The sequence below is a fragment of the Mus caroli genome, chromosome 10 (assembly GCF_900094665.2).
Source record: "Mus caroli chromosome 10, CAROLI_EIJ_v1.1, whole genome shotgun sequence".
Taxonomy (NCBI): Eukaryota; Metazoa; Chordata; class Mammalia; order Rodentia; family Muridae; genus Mus; species Mus caroli.
This window is the reverse complement of record NC_034579.1, coordinates 88,421,010-88,435,271: the sequence shown is the minus strand read 5'-3', so window position 1 is coordinate 88,435,271 and position 14,262 is coordinate 88,421,010. Positions and strand designations below refer to the sequence as shown.

At 39.2% G+C, this 14,262-nt stretch overlaps 1 protein-coding gene across 2 annotated transcripts in view; it reads right to left on the bottom strand.

Annotated features, from left to right (window-relative positions):
* Cep83 (centrosomal protein 83) overlaps positions 1-14,262 on the bottom strand; it is a 106,571-nt gene that overhangs the window by 49,958 nt on the left and 42,351 nt on the right. For both annotated transcript variants that reach the window (XR_003837767.1, XM_021175324.2), the window contains exons 6-7: positions 8,849-9,100; positions 6,676-6,807 (exon numbers count right to left, since the gene is read on the bottom strand). Coding sequence is in view for 1 of the 2 variants with exons in the window: in XM_021175324.2 (XP_021030983.1) it covers positions 6,676-6,807; positions 8,849-9,100 (384 nt within the window). In the remaining variant the exon portion in view is untranslated. The remainder of the gene's footprint in view (positions 1-6,675; positions 6,808-8,848; positions 9,101-14,262) is intronic.

Here is a 14,262-nt window from a genome sequence, read left to right as displayed (position 1 = left end):
CACTGGATGTTTTTAGCTCCCTTGTCGAAGATCAAGTGACCATAGGTGTGTGGGTTCATTTCTGGGTCTTCAATTCTATTCCATTGGTCTATTTGTCCAATACAGTTTTTAAAATGTGTTACACCAGAAGCTCTGGCTACAAACTCCAAAGAGATGATACTTAAACTCTGGCTTTCTCTCAATTATGAGATGGTGTAACTTCCTTAAATAGCTGAATCACAACAGTTCTGAGGGATGGTTTCTGTAACTTAGATTTCTGAAGAATGAAAACCTCATGAGGTAAACTTAATGTTCTTCACAAAATAGAAATATCATTAAGGCCATCATTTTTAGGCCAACTATAATATTACCTTTCATCTGAGCCACTGATACTGGCATAGCTTTGTTCTAAAGCCTAACATTTCCACATTTAAATAACTTAGTTAAACATACCCCAGGTGTTCCTTTGCATTGCAAACAACCATTTGCTAGGATTGCAAAATGTTGATGAAAATTTCAAGTTGCAAAGAAAACTGTGACATACATGTTAGAAATATTTTAAAAAACTATCCTTCCTGCAATCCTTTTACATATAAAATTTCAGATGAAATTTGTTTTGTCTAAAGTTGAAGGATGTATTGAATACTCCCATTTATATGCAAACTACTTCAAGTGTGCCTTAAAAAACACAGGCAATTCTCAGCAGAGTACTAATAAACAAGCATTGAGAAATAATACCAAACTGCTGTTTTCTTCAGTAGAATAAGAAACTGAATTTATTCTCTAGCTTGAACAAAAGAAGAACAATAATGAAGTGTGTATGTACAGAACACAGAAGAGAAGTGAGGGTCAATACACAAGAGGGCCAGAGGACTAGGAAAAATTGTGTTGCAAAATTCCCCTCAATCCCCGCTCCCACCCCAAGACTTAGAAGCCACCACTGAAGCCTGGCACATTCAATGTCCTGCTGCTACATTTACAGTTCCAGTTATTTCAGGAACCCAGTCAGACTACTCATATTTAAACAATGTACTGTAAATATTGAATACTCAAATATGGTTGAACAAAACTGAAAACGATCTATAAAGGTCTTGAAGAAACTTGAGAATTCCCTATATCCTGAATTCACTACTTTGTGTTTTATGTTTTGATTAGAGGTGGGGACACTGTTGAAATTTTGCTAAATTCTTATCATGTAGACATTTAATTTCTATCTGCTCACACAAATGAGGAAGAAGTCCACTAGTTGATTTCTAGTGGGATTTATACTATAGAAAGTTGGAAGAAATGTTAGTGATCAACAGAAAAAGGCTTTGTTGCACTTAGGAAATTGGATCCCTATGAAATCAACAGAATATTAGAGATATGAAATAGCTTGCCTATGATTACACAGTTACTGACCAGTCAAAACATTATACACACACATATACTAGAAATAAAATGAATGAGTTAGAATTCAAAATATGTTCAAAGCCCATAGTCTCTCTTTTGTGTTTCATTACCTCATCCAGAATGGCATAATTTCTTTTTTTTTTTAATTCATTTTTTTAAATTAGGTATTTTCTTCATTTACATTTCAAGTTATCCCAAAAGTCCCCCAGACCCCCCACCCACTCCCCCTTCTTGGCCCTGGTGTTCCCCCGTACTGAGGCATATAAAGTTTGCAAGATCAAGGGGCCTCTCTTCCCAATGATGGCCGACTAGGCCATCTTCTGATACATATGCAGCTAGAGACACGAGCTCCAGGGGTACTGGTTAGTTCATATTGTTGTTCCAACAATAGGGTTGCAGATCCCTTTAGCTCCTTGGGTACTTTCTCTAGCTTCTCCATTGGGAGCCCTGTGATACATCCAATAGCTGACTGTGAACATCCACTCCTGTGTTTGCTAGGCCCCGGCATCGTCTCACAAGAGACAGCTATATTTGGGTCCTTTCAGCAAAATCTTGCTAGTGTATGCAATGGTGTCAGCGTTTAGAAGCTGATTATGGGATGGATCCCTGGATACGGCAGTCTCTAAATGGTCCATCCTTTCGTCTCAACTCCAAACTTTGTCTCTGTAACTCTTTCCATGGGTGTTTTGTTCCCAGTTCTAAGAAGGGGCAAAGTATCCACACTTTGGTCTTCATTCTTCTTGAGTTTCATATGTTTTGCAAATTGTATCTTGTATCTTGGGTATTCTAAGTTTCTGGGCTAATATCCACTTATCAGTGAGTACATATCATGTGTGTAATTGGGTTACCTCACTCAGGATGATGCCCTCCAGGTCCATCCATTTGCCTAGGAATTTCATAAATTCATTGTTTTTAATAGCTGATTAGTACTCCATTGTGTAAATGTACCACATTTTCTGTATCCATTCCTCTGTTGAGGTACATCTGGGTTCTTTCCAGCTTCTGGCTATTAATAAATAAGGCTGCTGTGAACATAGTGGAGCATGTGTCCTTTTTACTGATTGGAACATCTTCTGGATATATGCCCAGGAGAGGTATTGTGGGATCCTCCAGTAGTACAATGTCCAATTTTCTGAGGAACCACCAGACTGGTTTCCAGAGTGGTTGTACAAGCTTGCAATCCCACCAACAATCAGAATGGCATAATTTCTAAACTACCTAAATTTAAACCTATAAAACTAATAGTATCTAAAATTAAATACCTTAATAACTATGGTTAGGTAGAGTGCTTGCACAGCACACACAAAAGCTTAACTTCTACTCCTAATAACACAAAAAGGGAGGTGAGGAGAAGAGAAGAAATATCTATGCGTGTATGCGTGCGCGCGAGTGTGTGTGTGTCTGTGTGTGTATTTAACCTTTGAAAATTTTATTTGAAGCTGGATGTGGTGGTGCACACCTTTTATCCCAGCACTGAGGGGGGCAGAGGCTGGTGGATCTCTGTGAGTTTGAGGCCAGCCTGGTCTACATTGTATTTATTCTCTAGCTTGAACAAAGGAAGAACAATAATGAAGTGTGTATGTACAGAACACAGAAGAGAGGTGAGGGTCAGTACACAAGAGGACTAGGACTGTCAAAACTACATATTACAGATCCTACCTCAAAAAACCAAAACTAACAAATATTTTATTTGCTTAATTTTACTTACTCTTAGTACCACTCATGTCTGATGAATTAAATGAACCATCAGCTACAAAACAACTTGTATGTTATACATAAACTGAAAGAAAAATAATATGCATATTCTACAATGTGAAGGAATATGAATTTTTAAATTACATTTATTAACTGGGGAAGGGGCACACAAATGCAAGGTGTATGGATAGAGATCAGAGGACAACACTCATAAGGAGGCACCAGTAATTAAATTTACCCACTGGCATCTTGCTGGGTTTTAATGGGAAAAAAGTTAAGTAGACTATCTTCCAAGGGTAACATCCAATAAATCTAAAATTACTGTTTCAATCACAAAATTTCACTTTTATCACAATTCTCTAAAAGAAAGATTCAAAGTTAAACTTATACTAATATAATACTGTCATTTCCAAAGCAGAATGCAGTTTAACTATATGAAAAATGGTAACAAGAATATGCTAAGTCTACATGATTAGTACATTAGTTTTCTGTAGAAAAAATTACATAGTCACCAAGTTGCAGGATGACAAGAAAGAGAGTAAGATGAATGGATCGTTAGATGGCCACAGTGAAAGCAAACAGGGTCTGGAACACCTCCAGAGAAACCTACTAACAGGAGGCTGGGAAGGATCCTACAGGAATTACCCTGCAAGGCTAAAGAAGAAAAACTCATCCCTGTGGCCATGGGTCACTAAACAAAATCCCCGGGGCCATAGGTGGATAAGTCCTCATTAGTTACTGGTCAGGAAGTCTTTCTGCCTCCTCTTCCTCAGTGTTCCTATACTACTCCTCCCGGTCATCTCCCGAAATTAGACAAGTCCCTCTTGCAAAGGACTCCACACATCACCCATGTGTGGTGTGGGGAAACCAAGCTGGAACTGAGTGAAGCGTCCCTCCACGTCACCTACTTCTCATGGTCCCTGAGGTGCCATGCAGGCTGCAGGGGAGGGACACACATTCAGTGTCCTCCTGTACCTGAATCCTACTTCTACAAAGCCAGCCTGTCAGGGAAGACGTGCCCAGTGTGCAACAGTGACACTACTGTTATGGGAGTTACTACCTCCTGATTAGGTTGAGAACCAGTCCACAGGAGGGATTGCATGGAACTGTAAACCTGATCAAAAACTCATGGTGGAGGAGATAATTCCCAGGGAAGAACTAATTACAGTTGTTTAGCAAAAATGATTTGACATCAAGCTGCCTTCTAAATACATGCTTGTACCCATAGACAAATGTTCCCTTTCCAGGTAAGGGTAGTGAATACAATGAATGACGCATGGCTACAGTGAGAATAAGTAACAGACTAGAGATCTACCTGTAAAAAGATATTTATCATCCCCTCTAAAATCAAGGAACACTGAGGAGGAGGGGGTAAAAAGAATGACAAAGCTTAAGATAGGAAGAAGAGCAGCACAAAGGCATCTTCTAAGCACAGACACTGCAATCACAAACACATGGCAGCTGTGCGTACCTGAACCGAGTCTTCCTGAGGATGGACCGACAGGTATAGATGGAGGAGTTCAGGGCCTATCACTGAACTACTTATTAGCACTGACAGACAAAAGAAGAGGGGAAATCATTGCCTTCCATTATATACCCACTGATGATCCTGCCAGGCTCCAATGGACAGTTCCAACCCATGTGTCCCACAGATGGTCCTGGTTAAACTAAATGGGTCACAAAATAAAACCCAAAGCCAAGATTCCAAGAAAGGGACTGGTAGAGACAGTGGTTGGGATAGAGATGAGAGGGAGATAAATAAATGTGGGCAGAGGGAGAGAATACTCACATGAATAAAACTGTCAAACAACAAAATCAATCCATTTAAAAGGGATAAAAAGACAATAAGACTATAGTGTAACTTCATAGTAAGAAATGTCTTTCCAGTGGAACCATGACACTTAAGCTGTGGTGACTTTGTCCCTTCTCAGTCTATACACGGCCCATAAGCCATCTATCTACACCGCCCATAAGCCATTGCAAGAAGTTCTTGGCCAACAAATGTATAATGACTAGACAATGCCTTTAGTTAAAGCACATACATTTTTTACTAGGCTACAGTGAATAGTGTTATTTTTTAACCTGTGAGTCATCCTGGATTTTTTTATGGTGATCTTATTTTCAAGATCTTACGAAGGTCCAAAGCTGAAAACAGCAGTATGTTAGGGAGTATTTATTAGAATTTAGGACAAGCACTTTATGTATAATACCTCATTTAATTTTTCCACAATTCGAAATGTATGTTTATGGAGGTAGATACTAAAGTTTAAATAGAAATACCAGAGTCACAAAGCTAAACAAAACAAAACAAAAAAACCTTACATTCAGTCTGCCTAACTTCAAAGCGATCTTCCATAAGACACTTTTCTCATGGCTATCTTATTTCCGATTTTGAGATACTTTATATATACATTGTATTTGGTGAGGGAAAATTTGAATTTGAGAAAAAACTTTGACATAAAGATTACTTAAGGGCTGGTGAGATGGCTCAGTGGTTAAGAGCACTGACTGCTCTTCTGAAGGTCCTGAGTTCAAATCTCAGCAACCACATGGTGGCTCACAACCATCTGTAATGAGATCTGACGCCCTCTTCTGGTGCGTCTGAAAACAGCTACACTGTACTTACATATAATAATACTTAACATTCAAGTTACACTTTTAAGGATAATTTACAAGCAAATCATGTTAAAATTACTTACTGGAGAAATATTAGCAAGTATCTACTATGTGAGTGTGCTTTCCCAGGAGCCAAAAGTACTGTAGTAAAAAGCAATGTTTGCTATCATGGAGCTGACATTCAGTTAAAGGACAAAGTGGTAAGGAGAGATTTTAAAAAGAATAAAAACAAACAGAGACTAGGGAAATGTCTCAGTGGTCAAGAACACTTGATGCTCTTGCAAAAATTCAGAACCTATATAGCAGTGAACAGCTATCTGTAATTCTAGTCCAGGGGATCTGATGCCCTCTTCTGGCTTTCTTGAGAACACATGTAAACATGTAAAGCAATACATAGACACAGGCACACATATATAATAAAAATAAATAAATTATTTTAAAAATAAAAATATATCTGATAGCATTAACTACAAAGTGAGTTCCAGGACAGCCAGGACTATACAGAGAAACCCTGTCTCAAAAAAAAAAAAAAAAAATTATAAAGAAAGACAGAGCAGGTTAATAAAACAAAGATTAAGGTGGAAGAGAAAAATTACTATTTTATTATTCTGAAGTCAGGGAAAGCAGGCCTCCTTTAGGTTCCCACTAGAGAACGGAAGGAAGCAGGATGTGTAACTATGTGGGGGAAGCTCATGGCAGGCACACAAGCACAGAGACACCAGGGAGAGTGAGCTCTTTCTAAGAGAGTCAGTGAGGGAGGGATGAGGGAGGTGATAGGAAAGAAACCAGATGCTGATGGTTGAGGAAGACCTGAAGGTCATAAGGGCTCTGTATGGGTAGAGGACACAGAAAACAACCAGAAACCATCATTTAAAAGATAAAATGATAGGTTAAAAAGGATTTCAACACAGACACTTATTCAAACACCAAATTTCTTTATCACTGTGGGGTCAGTTGCAAGCTCTCCTTAGGAAGCAAAGGACAGCAACTCACTTCACTGGCCAGTGTGCTGATTTCTCGGTCAGCTCTATGCAGTTTGCTGATTAAGCAGGTATTCTGTTCATTGCTTGATTGTAGCTCTTTTTCTAAGCGCTCAGCTTGTAGTTTAGCTGACTGCTTTTCAGCCTTCAAGACAAAAGATTTTAAAATACAGCCATAACCTTTCATATTATATTAAAAAATAAGCATTATTTTATTATTTATGTTATTATTATTAACATGCCTGTGCAATCAAACACAAAAATTAATTATCCAAAACTTAAACAACACTAACATGTCCTAAAGTAAGTTTTCTCAAACAGAACTGAGAATTCAAATTCATTTCTTTCAGGAGAGAAAATACTCACATGTACTTAATATGGCAATGCTGACATAATTCTAACATTTTTTTAGACTGTCAAGTTCACAACAGTTACAAAATAGCATTTTAGAAAGCAGGCAAACAGAGGCTTACAAGGCCCAGAAAGTGGGAAAAGGTGCTTGCTGCCAAGCCTGGCGATCTTACTTAGATACCCAGGCCTACGTGGTAGAAGGTGAACGCCATTCTCTGACTGCCGTGGTACATAGGCCTCACACAGGTCTATGTGCACACACAATAAATGAATATAAAACAATTGAAAATCCACAATCGATGGAGATTTTTTTTTTCAACCAAAAGAAGAGACAGACAAATTCTCCACTGCCCTGGAGCCTTCGGAAGCATAGGCAAAGAGGCTTCTGACCTTAGCACAAATTAAATCTCTTAAACTGCCAGAAATTTCCTCAAACTGATACTCAAAGTGCTCTTACCAGAGAGGAAAAAATAAAAGCTTTGAAACATTCCTATTCCTGATAAATAAAATGAGTGTTTCTGCACTTACAGGAGAAACTTCAGGTTTATGTTTTCTATGCATGTTTACTGTATTAAAAAAGGACTTTGTTCAGCAACTAAGCCAGAGAACAATTATTTTGTTCAAATATAAAATGGTATCCTTTGCGTACAACAACAGCTGTGAAACAGTAGAGAAAAATACTATTTGTTATTGTGTATGTTTTTCATTTCATCTGACATATGATAAAAATGAAATACGGGCTCTTCTGAAAAATGTCCCAAATGAGCCATCTGTCTTTTGTCATCACTCATCTTACCCGGAAAATAATTGCTCTAGACAACCTTGGTCAAACTTCACACTGGGACCAGACACTATATTCACCTGCAACTTTCCCCTTACTCTGCCACTGTGCCAGCCAATATATTAAGAACTGCAAAATGGCAACCTACATTATCTTACTGTAAACTGGCTTAAGTCTAATGTTCAGGGACTCTTAACAAATTTAATTGTGGAAATCAACAAGGACTGACACAGACTTCATCCTCCCCACTCCCTCCCCCAAGTGACTCCCATTTTTCCAAACTCACTAACATATTCTATAGCCCATCATTATTGACTATTTTGAGACTGATTATTAACTACAAACCATGTGCATATAATTTCCTTCCAGCTCACCCACTTCATAACTATCTCAAGGAGGAAAACATAACTGACCAAAATAAATAAGCACATAAAGTAACATCTCTGCTCCATCTCAGGCCCCAGGATCTAAGTGGCATCGCCTGTCTGAATACAGAGAGAGACGGAGTCTTCCTCAGTGATTCCTCCACCAGCCCCAGGGCAGCTCTGCCAACACTGCTCTTTCTGTAATGAGCTCAGGGAAAGAACTCAGTCAAGATCTGGATGCATTAGTAGCCAGCTACCTTTTATCACTTTGGCTAGAGAGCTGTTTCAAGTTATATACAATATGTCTGCTCAAATAGAATTTATAACTTTAACATTTTAAATACTAGAATAAGGAATTTATAATTTCAAAATGATTATTCTTTCTGTTTTGAGGTGACTTTACTCTTGAAAACTTGGGGGATAATTTGTATATTATATTCTGTGACATTTTAAAGTCCTTTCACTCAGATGATGACTCCTGTCCCAAAGAATGAATATCCCTCATAAATGTAGTAGCACAGCCACTGCTGATCAATCAAAACCTTTCCTCTTCCCATGTACACTTGGGAGTCCGCAAATGCGTCAGCACTAGATCGCAAGCATTTATTTATGTTCCAAAAACCAAAGGCTTGTCAAGAGCACTTTTAAAACTTATGCCATACTCCACTGGGACGCAATTAAAACCTTACCTCCAAGGATCTGAGTGTAGCCTGCATCTCAGCCAACTGCCTCACCTGTATTCTTTGGACATTTTCTACCTGAGCACCAGAATTCTCTTTCTCAGCCCTTAATTCTGCTACTTCAGCCTCTAAACTTTTCAATTTCTGAAGCAAATGGGTTTTTTCTCGAACAAGTTGCTCCACTCGCTTGCTGTCTCTCGTGGGGTCAACACTAAGCAGCTGGTTATGGAGCTCCTCTTTGTCCTTCTCCAGTCGTGCAACCTAATAATTGGAAAGGAAGTATACAAGCTCTAAATGACTGAATTTTCAGTCATGAACATGCTTTACAAGTCAGTAAATTAAAATTAAAAATCGTACAACATGAAAGCTCAGGTGTGGAAATTAAGTAAAAAGGAAAAACCTCTAAAACGTCACGTTCCTCATTCTGTCCTCAGCATGACACAAGTCTAAGAGGAAGGACTTTGCCCTATTTTTCCCTCCCTCCCCACAGTGTCTGGCACAGGGCTTAATCAAATGCTGACTAAAATTCAAAATTGTAAATACTACAATAAAATAATTATTTAAAACACATAAACTTCACAAGCCCATGACAAAAATTCACACAAGGCCAATTCAATGGCCACTCCTAAATTTCGCTTTACTTGTTTGTCTTACTCTCCTTAATTCTTTGGCTATGTCTAGGCTAATAAATCATCTCTTTGTGAGGAACTAATTCACACAAAATCTGTATAAATACAAAAACAGTCAATGAACTTTTAAAGTAATGGCCAAGTTTATTAAAGTCCTAACTAATTAAAGCCCAGGTCTTATCATGTTCACTATTCCAAGGCTTAACACATTCACTAAGGAACTCAAAGAGGCAAGAAACAAGTAGGATTTTCCTTTCATAACAGCTCTCATTGCCAGATGATACCAGCTTCCAAATCAGTGGGTTCCAAATCGTTTCCTAACACCTGAAATAATTCTCTCCCAGGTTTGTTCTCAGACTACATTTATTCAGTTTCTTCCTCCTTCCACTAACTACATGAGTCTGTATTAAGTCACATTATAACTTTCAAAGAATTTCCTACATAAACACACTGTATTTACATCATTTTCATCCCTCCCTATATCCTCTCCAACTCCTATCTTCCCCTTTATGCTCTCAAATTCATCACCTCCTTTTCTAATATTGTTTCTGGAAATACTGTTGGTGTAGAGACATACACACATACAACCTTCTGAATCCAGTTACTGTTGCCCATATGTACATATGCAGTGCTGACCACTTTGAATGGGGAACTAACTTGTCAGGGGTCTCTCATCTCTGGAGAAACCTGACTCTCCCTCTCTTAGCAGCCATTGACTGCCTATAGGTTCTTCAGAGGGTAGATAGAGCATTGAGAAAATTTCCCCCGCCTACTCTGGCATTTGAGTGACATAAGTCTTATGCAGGCAAGCACACAGTTGAGACTTCATGGATGCAGTACCCCTGACATGTCTAGAAGCCACTTTCTCACAGCAATTGTCCTGGTTCTGCCTCTACAACCTTTCTGCCCCCTCTTCCATGATGCTCTGTGAGCCTTAGGTATAGAGGTTGTCTGTTAGAGGTCCCAACCAGGGTTGTGCATCCTAGTCACACACTTTCTACATTGTGACCAGATATAAATCTCGGTAGCATCCTCCATCTGCTGCAGAAGAAGCTTCTTTGGTGAAGGATGAGAGAGAGATTTCTCTAAAGATAAATATTTAGAACAGTTGAAAGCTACACTTATTTAGAAAAATATCAGTAGGTCATCCTCTAGGGTCTATGATCTTGCCACGGGTTCTTGGCTGGGTTTACAGCAGTAGGCATGTATTTCCTCCTACTGAGCAGGCCTTAAGTCCAATAAGATGACCACTGGTTTATCTCCAAGATCTAAGTGCCACTATCGCACTGTTGTGGCAGCCTGCCTGGCCAGTGCTTACTGTGGTCCACAGGGTTTACAGCTGGGTACCACTTTTCTCTTTTGACAGTTTGCAGAGCACCTTAAAATCCTATGGGAGTTATAGCTTAGGGAAGAGCCTTCTGGATCAGAACCAGTTTGATTCTTCAAGTCCTGTGACAAAAATATGTGGTGTCTTCAGCAACAGCCTTCAAGTTCTAGAAGGCAATCTAGGGCAATGGAGCTAGCCTATATTGTTTTCGGGTTTCTTGAACACCCCTGATAAGCCATTACTTTTATCTTAGCTTCAGTTTGAATGAAGGACTTAGGCTGGGTGATTTTGTAAGATACTGTTTAGCATTTGCATAAAACACCTCAAGTACATGTTTTGTTTGGACAGTGGTAGGGGCTAAATGCAGAGTCATAAACTTGGTAAAGTAGCACTTTACCACTAAGCTACATCCTCAGCTACGAACAGTTATAATATGCTATTGTTACTGGTAGGGTGGCTCAGCTAGGTAAGGACAAGGTGTATCACAGGTTTAGACAATGGTGCCCTCAAGTGAGATAAAAAGTCTAGTAGTCATACTTTGACAGTGCCCATTTTAAATATATGGCCACACAGCTAATACCTGAGAGGCATTTGTATGACACCAGCAATGGCAGCTGAAGCAATGAGAACTACCAAATGGCAGTCTAGCTTATAATTTATATAACTCCTCAACCACAATTCACTGTCAAAAACCCTTTCTACCCAAACTGTTGACCACTGCTTTCTAAGTACTAATCTCAAAATCACATGCATAATAAATATTAAGTACTTTGTACCCAGCACTATTTTAGGCAGTAGAAATATGTACAGCTCAACAGAGATACACACACACAACCTGTAGTCATTTAGAAGCCGATTATCTCCAATCACTGCCATAACAACACTCCTCGCTCATTCATCTGGGCAGACTTTGGATACATCCTCAGTTCTGTCTTTTCTTCCACTGTTAATCAGATTCACATGTCATTTTCCTTGATGTCCTTCATTTGTTTTTATCTCTAGTCTTTCTCTAATTTCTCCTCTTTGACATCTGTCCAAACCTGCCTATACTGCAGTTACATTCACATTTAACTTTACTCTCTTTAGAATAAAAACTGGCTTGACAGGTTAAGACGTTTGGTATTAACCAATTTTGCTTTTCTAAAAGCTGAAGTAGAAAAAATGGACAGAAACAGAACAGGGATTACAAAGAGTGGATGGCTTCTTTTTCAAAGGACACTGGTATCACTCCATAACCCCGAGGCACACACAGGGAAAGGGAGAATACCTAATTGCTGTAATTCATCCTTGTATTTATTGTCTTTATGGTGTAGCATACAAATAGTTGAGCTGAAAAATCAAGCACCTAGACTTTGTTCTGCAGTATTTTAAAGCTACTCCTATACTTCCTTCTGGCTTGTAAGAACGCTGTCACTCTTGCCTGCCTCCTTCTGCAAACAGTGTCCTTCCAACTTATGTTTAATTTATTTCAGACAACAGCATACTATATAGCCCAAGATGGCTTGTAACTATGTAGTCATAGCTCAGCTTAAACTCTTTTAAATTCTTTTATTTCTTAATTATGTGTATAGGTATGTGTCTCTGTGTGGAAATGTGCACTGTGTACAGATGCTGGCTGACAAAAGCTAAAAGATTCCCTGGAGCTGGAGTCTCAGGCAGAAATGATCTACTCAACACGGCTGCTGGGAACCAGTGCACATTCATAACCACTGATCCAGACCTCTCACCCTGAATTCTTACTACTCCTGACTCAGTCTCCCCAGTGCAAGGATTATAAGCATGTATCATCATGCCCAGCTTGGGTTTGGGTTTTTTTTGTTGTTGTTTTGTTTGCTTTTTTCTTTTTTTGGAGAGGAAAGAGTTTATTTCATTTTATATCTTACAGTACATTATGAATGGTAGTCAGGACAGGAAATCAAACATGAACTTGGAGGCAGGCACTGAAGAAGAGGTCATGAAGGACTAGAATGACTATCTTGTGCAGACTGATTTCTTGTTCCAGCTGTTCAGGGATGGCATTTGCAATGTAAATAATCAGTCAAGAAAACACTCAATGATCTTTTTTGCCTACAAGACAATCTGAAGGAGACATTTTCTCAACTGAAGTTTCCTTTCTCAGTTTGACTCCTGTTAGACTATATTTGATAAGAAAGAAAGAAAGAAAGAAAAGAAAAGAAAGCAAGCAAGCACAAAAGAAGGAATGAAAGAAAGAGAGAGAGACAGAGAGAGAGGAGGGAGAGAGAGAGAGAGAGAGAGAGAGAGAGAGAGAGAGAGAGAGAGAGAAAGAGGAGGGAGAGGGAGAGGGAGAGGGAGAGAGAGAGAGAGAGAGAAGCAATGGTGGCGTGCACCATTAATCCCAGCAATTGGGTGGCAGGCAGAGACAGGCAGAGGCTAGCCTGGTCTACAGAGCAGGTTTCAGGACAGCCAGGGCTACATAGAGAAACCCTGTCTTGGGGGGTGGGGAGTTCTATTATACTATAGTCTATCCATGGTATAACAATATCATACCCTTTTAAAAACTATTATGTGGGGGTCTGGAGAAATTTCTCAGTGATTAAGAGCACAGGCTGCTCAGACAGGGTTCAAATCATAGCACCCACATGGCAGTTCACAACTATCTGTAATTCCAGTTCCAGGGGATCTGATATGCTTACACAGACAAACATGGAGGCAGAACACCAATATAAGTAAAATAAAATAAAAAACCAACTAGTGTGTGTGTGTTACTGAAAATATAATACAGTGCTACCAACTGACATAACTCTTAAGTGAGTCATGATTTTTCAGAGGGCCTACATCAGTGTTAATGGCTGCTGCCTGATTAGGATGCTGATTGCTAATGGTTAGCGGCTGTGGTCATGTCTTGAATGAGGCAATAATGAAGTCTGTCACATCAATTGATTTCTTTCCTGAAAACTATTTTTGTAATATGTTGTTATTTGGTAGTCTCTTACCTACAGTAGAACTTTCAATGTTGGAGTCAATCTCTCACAGCCTGCCACTGCTTCACCAACTAAGCTGATACAATACTGTAAACCCTGTACTGACATGAGACCCACTCCATTTTCAGAACCACTTTCTTGGGCTGAAATTGTGGCTCAGTAGCAGTGTTAGTCTACTTTGCAAGAGGTTCAATCCCTACCACAGAGGGGCAGGGAACATCTTTACTTATCTATAAGAAGTAATTCTTCTGCTACTCAAGTTTTCTTGTGAAACTGCAACAATTAAGTCACACTTTCCTGTGCCACTCTGAGCACTCTTACTAGTTATAGCACCTCTGTAGCTACTAACTATGCCCACTAGTTCTCTGCAGCTACTAACTATGCCCACTAGTTCTCTGTAGCTACTAACTATGCCCACTAGTTCTCTGTAACTAACTATGCCCACTAGTTCTCTGCAGCTACTAACTATGCCCACTAGTTCTCTGCAGCTACTAACTATGCCCACTAGTTCTCTGCAGCTACTAA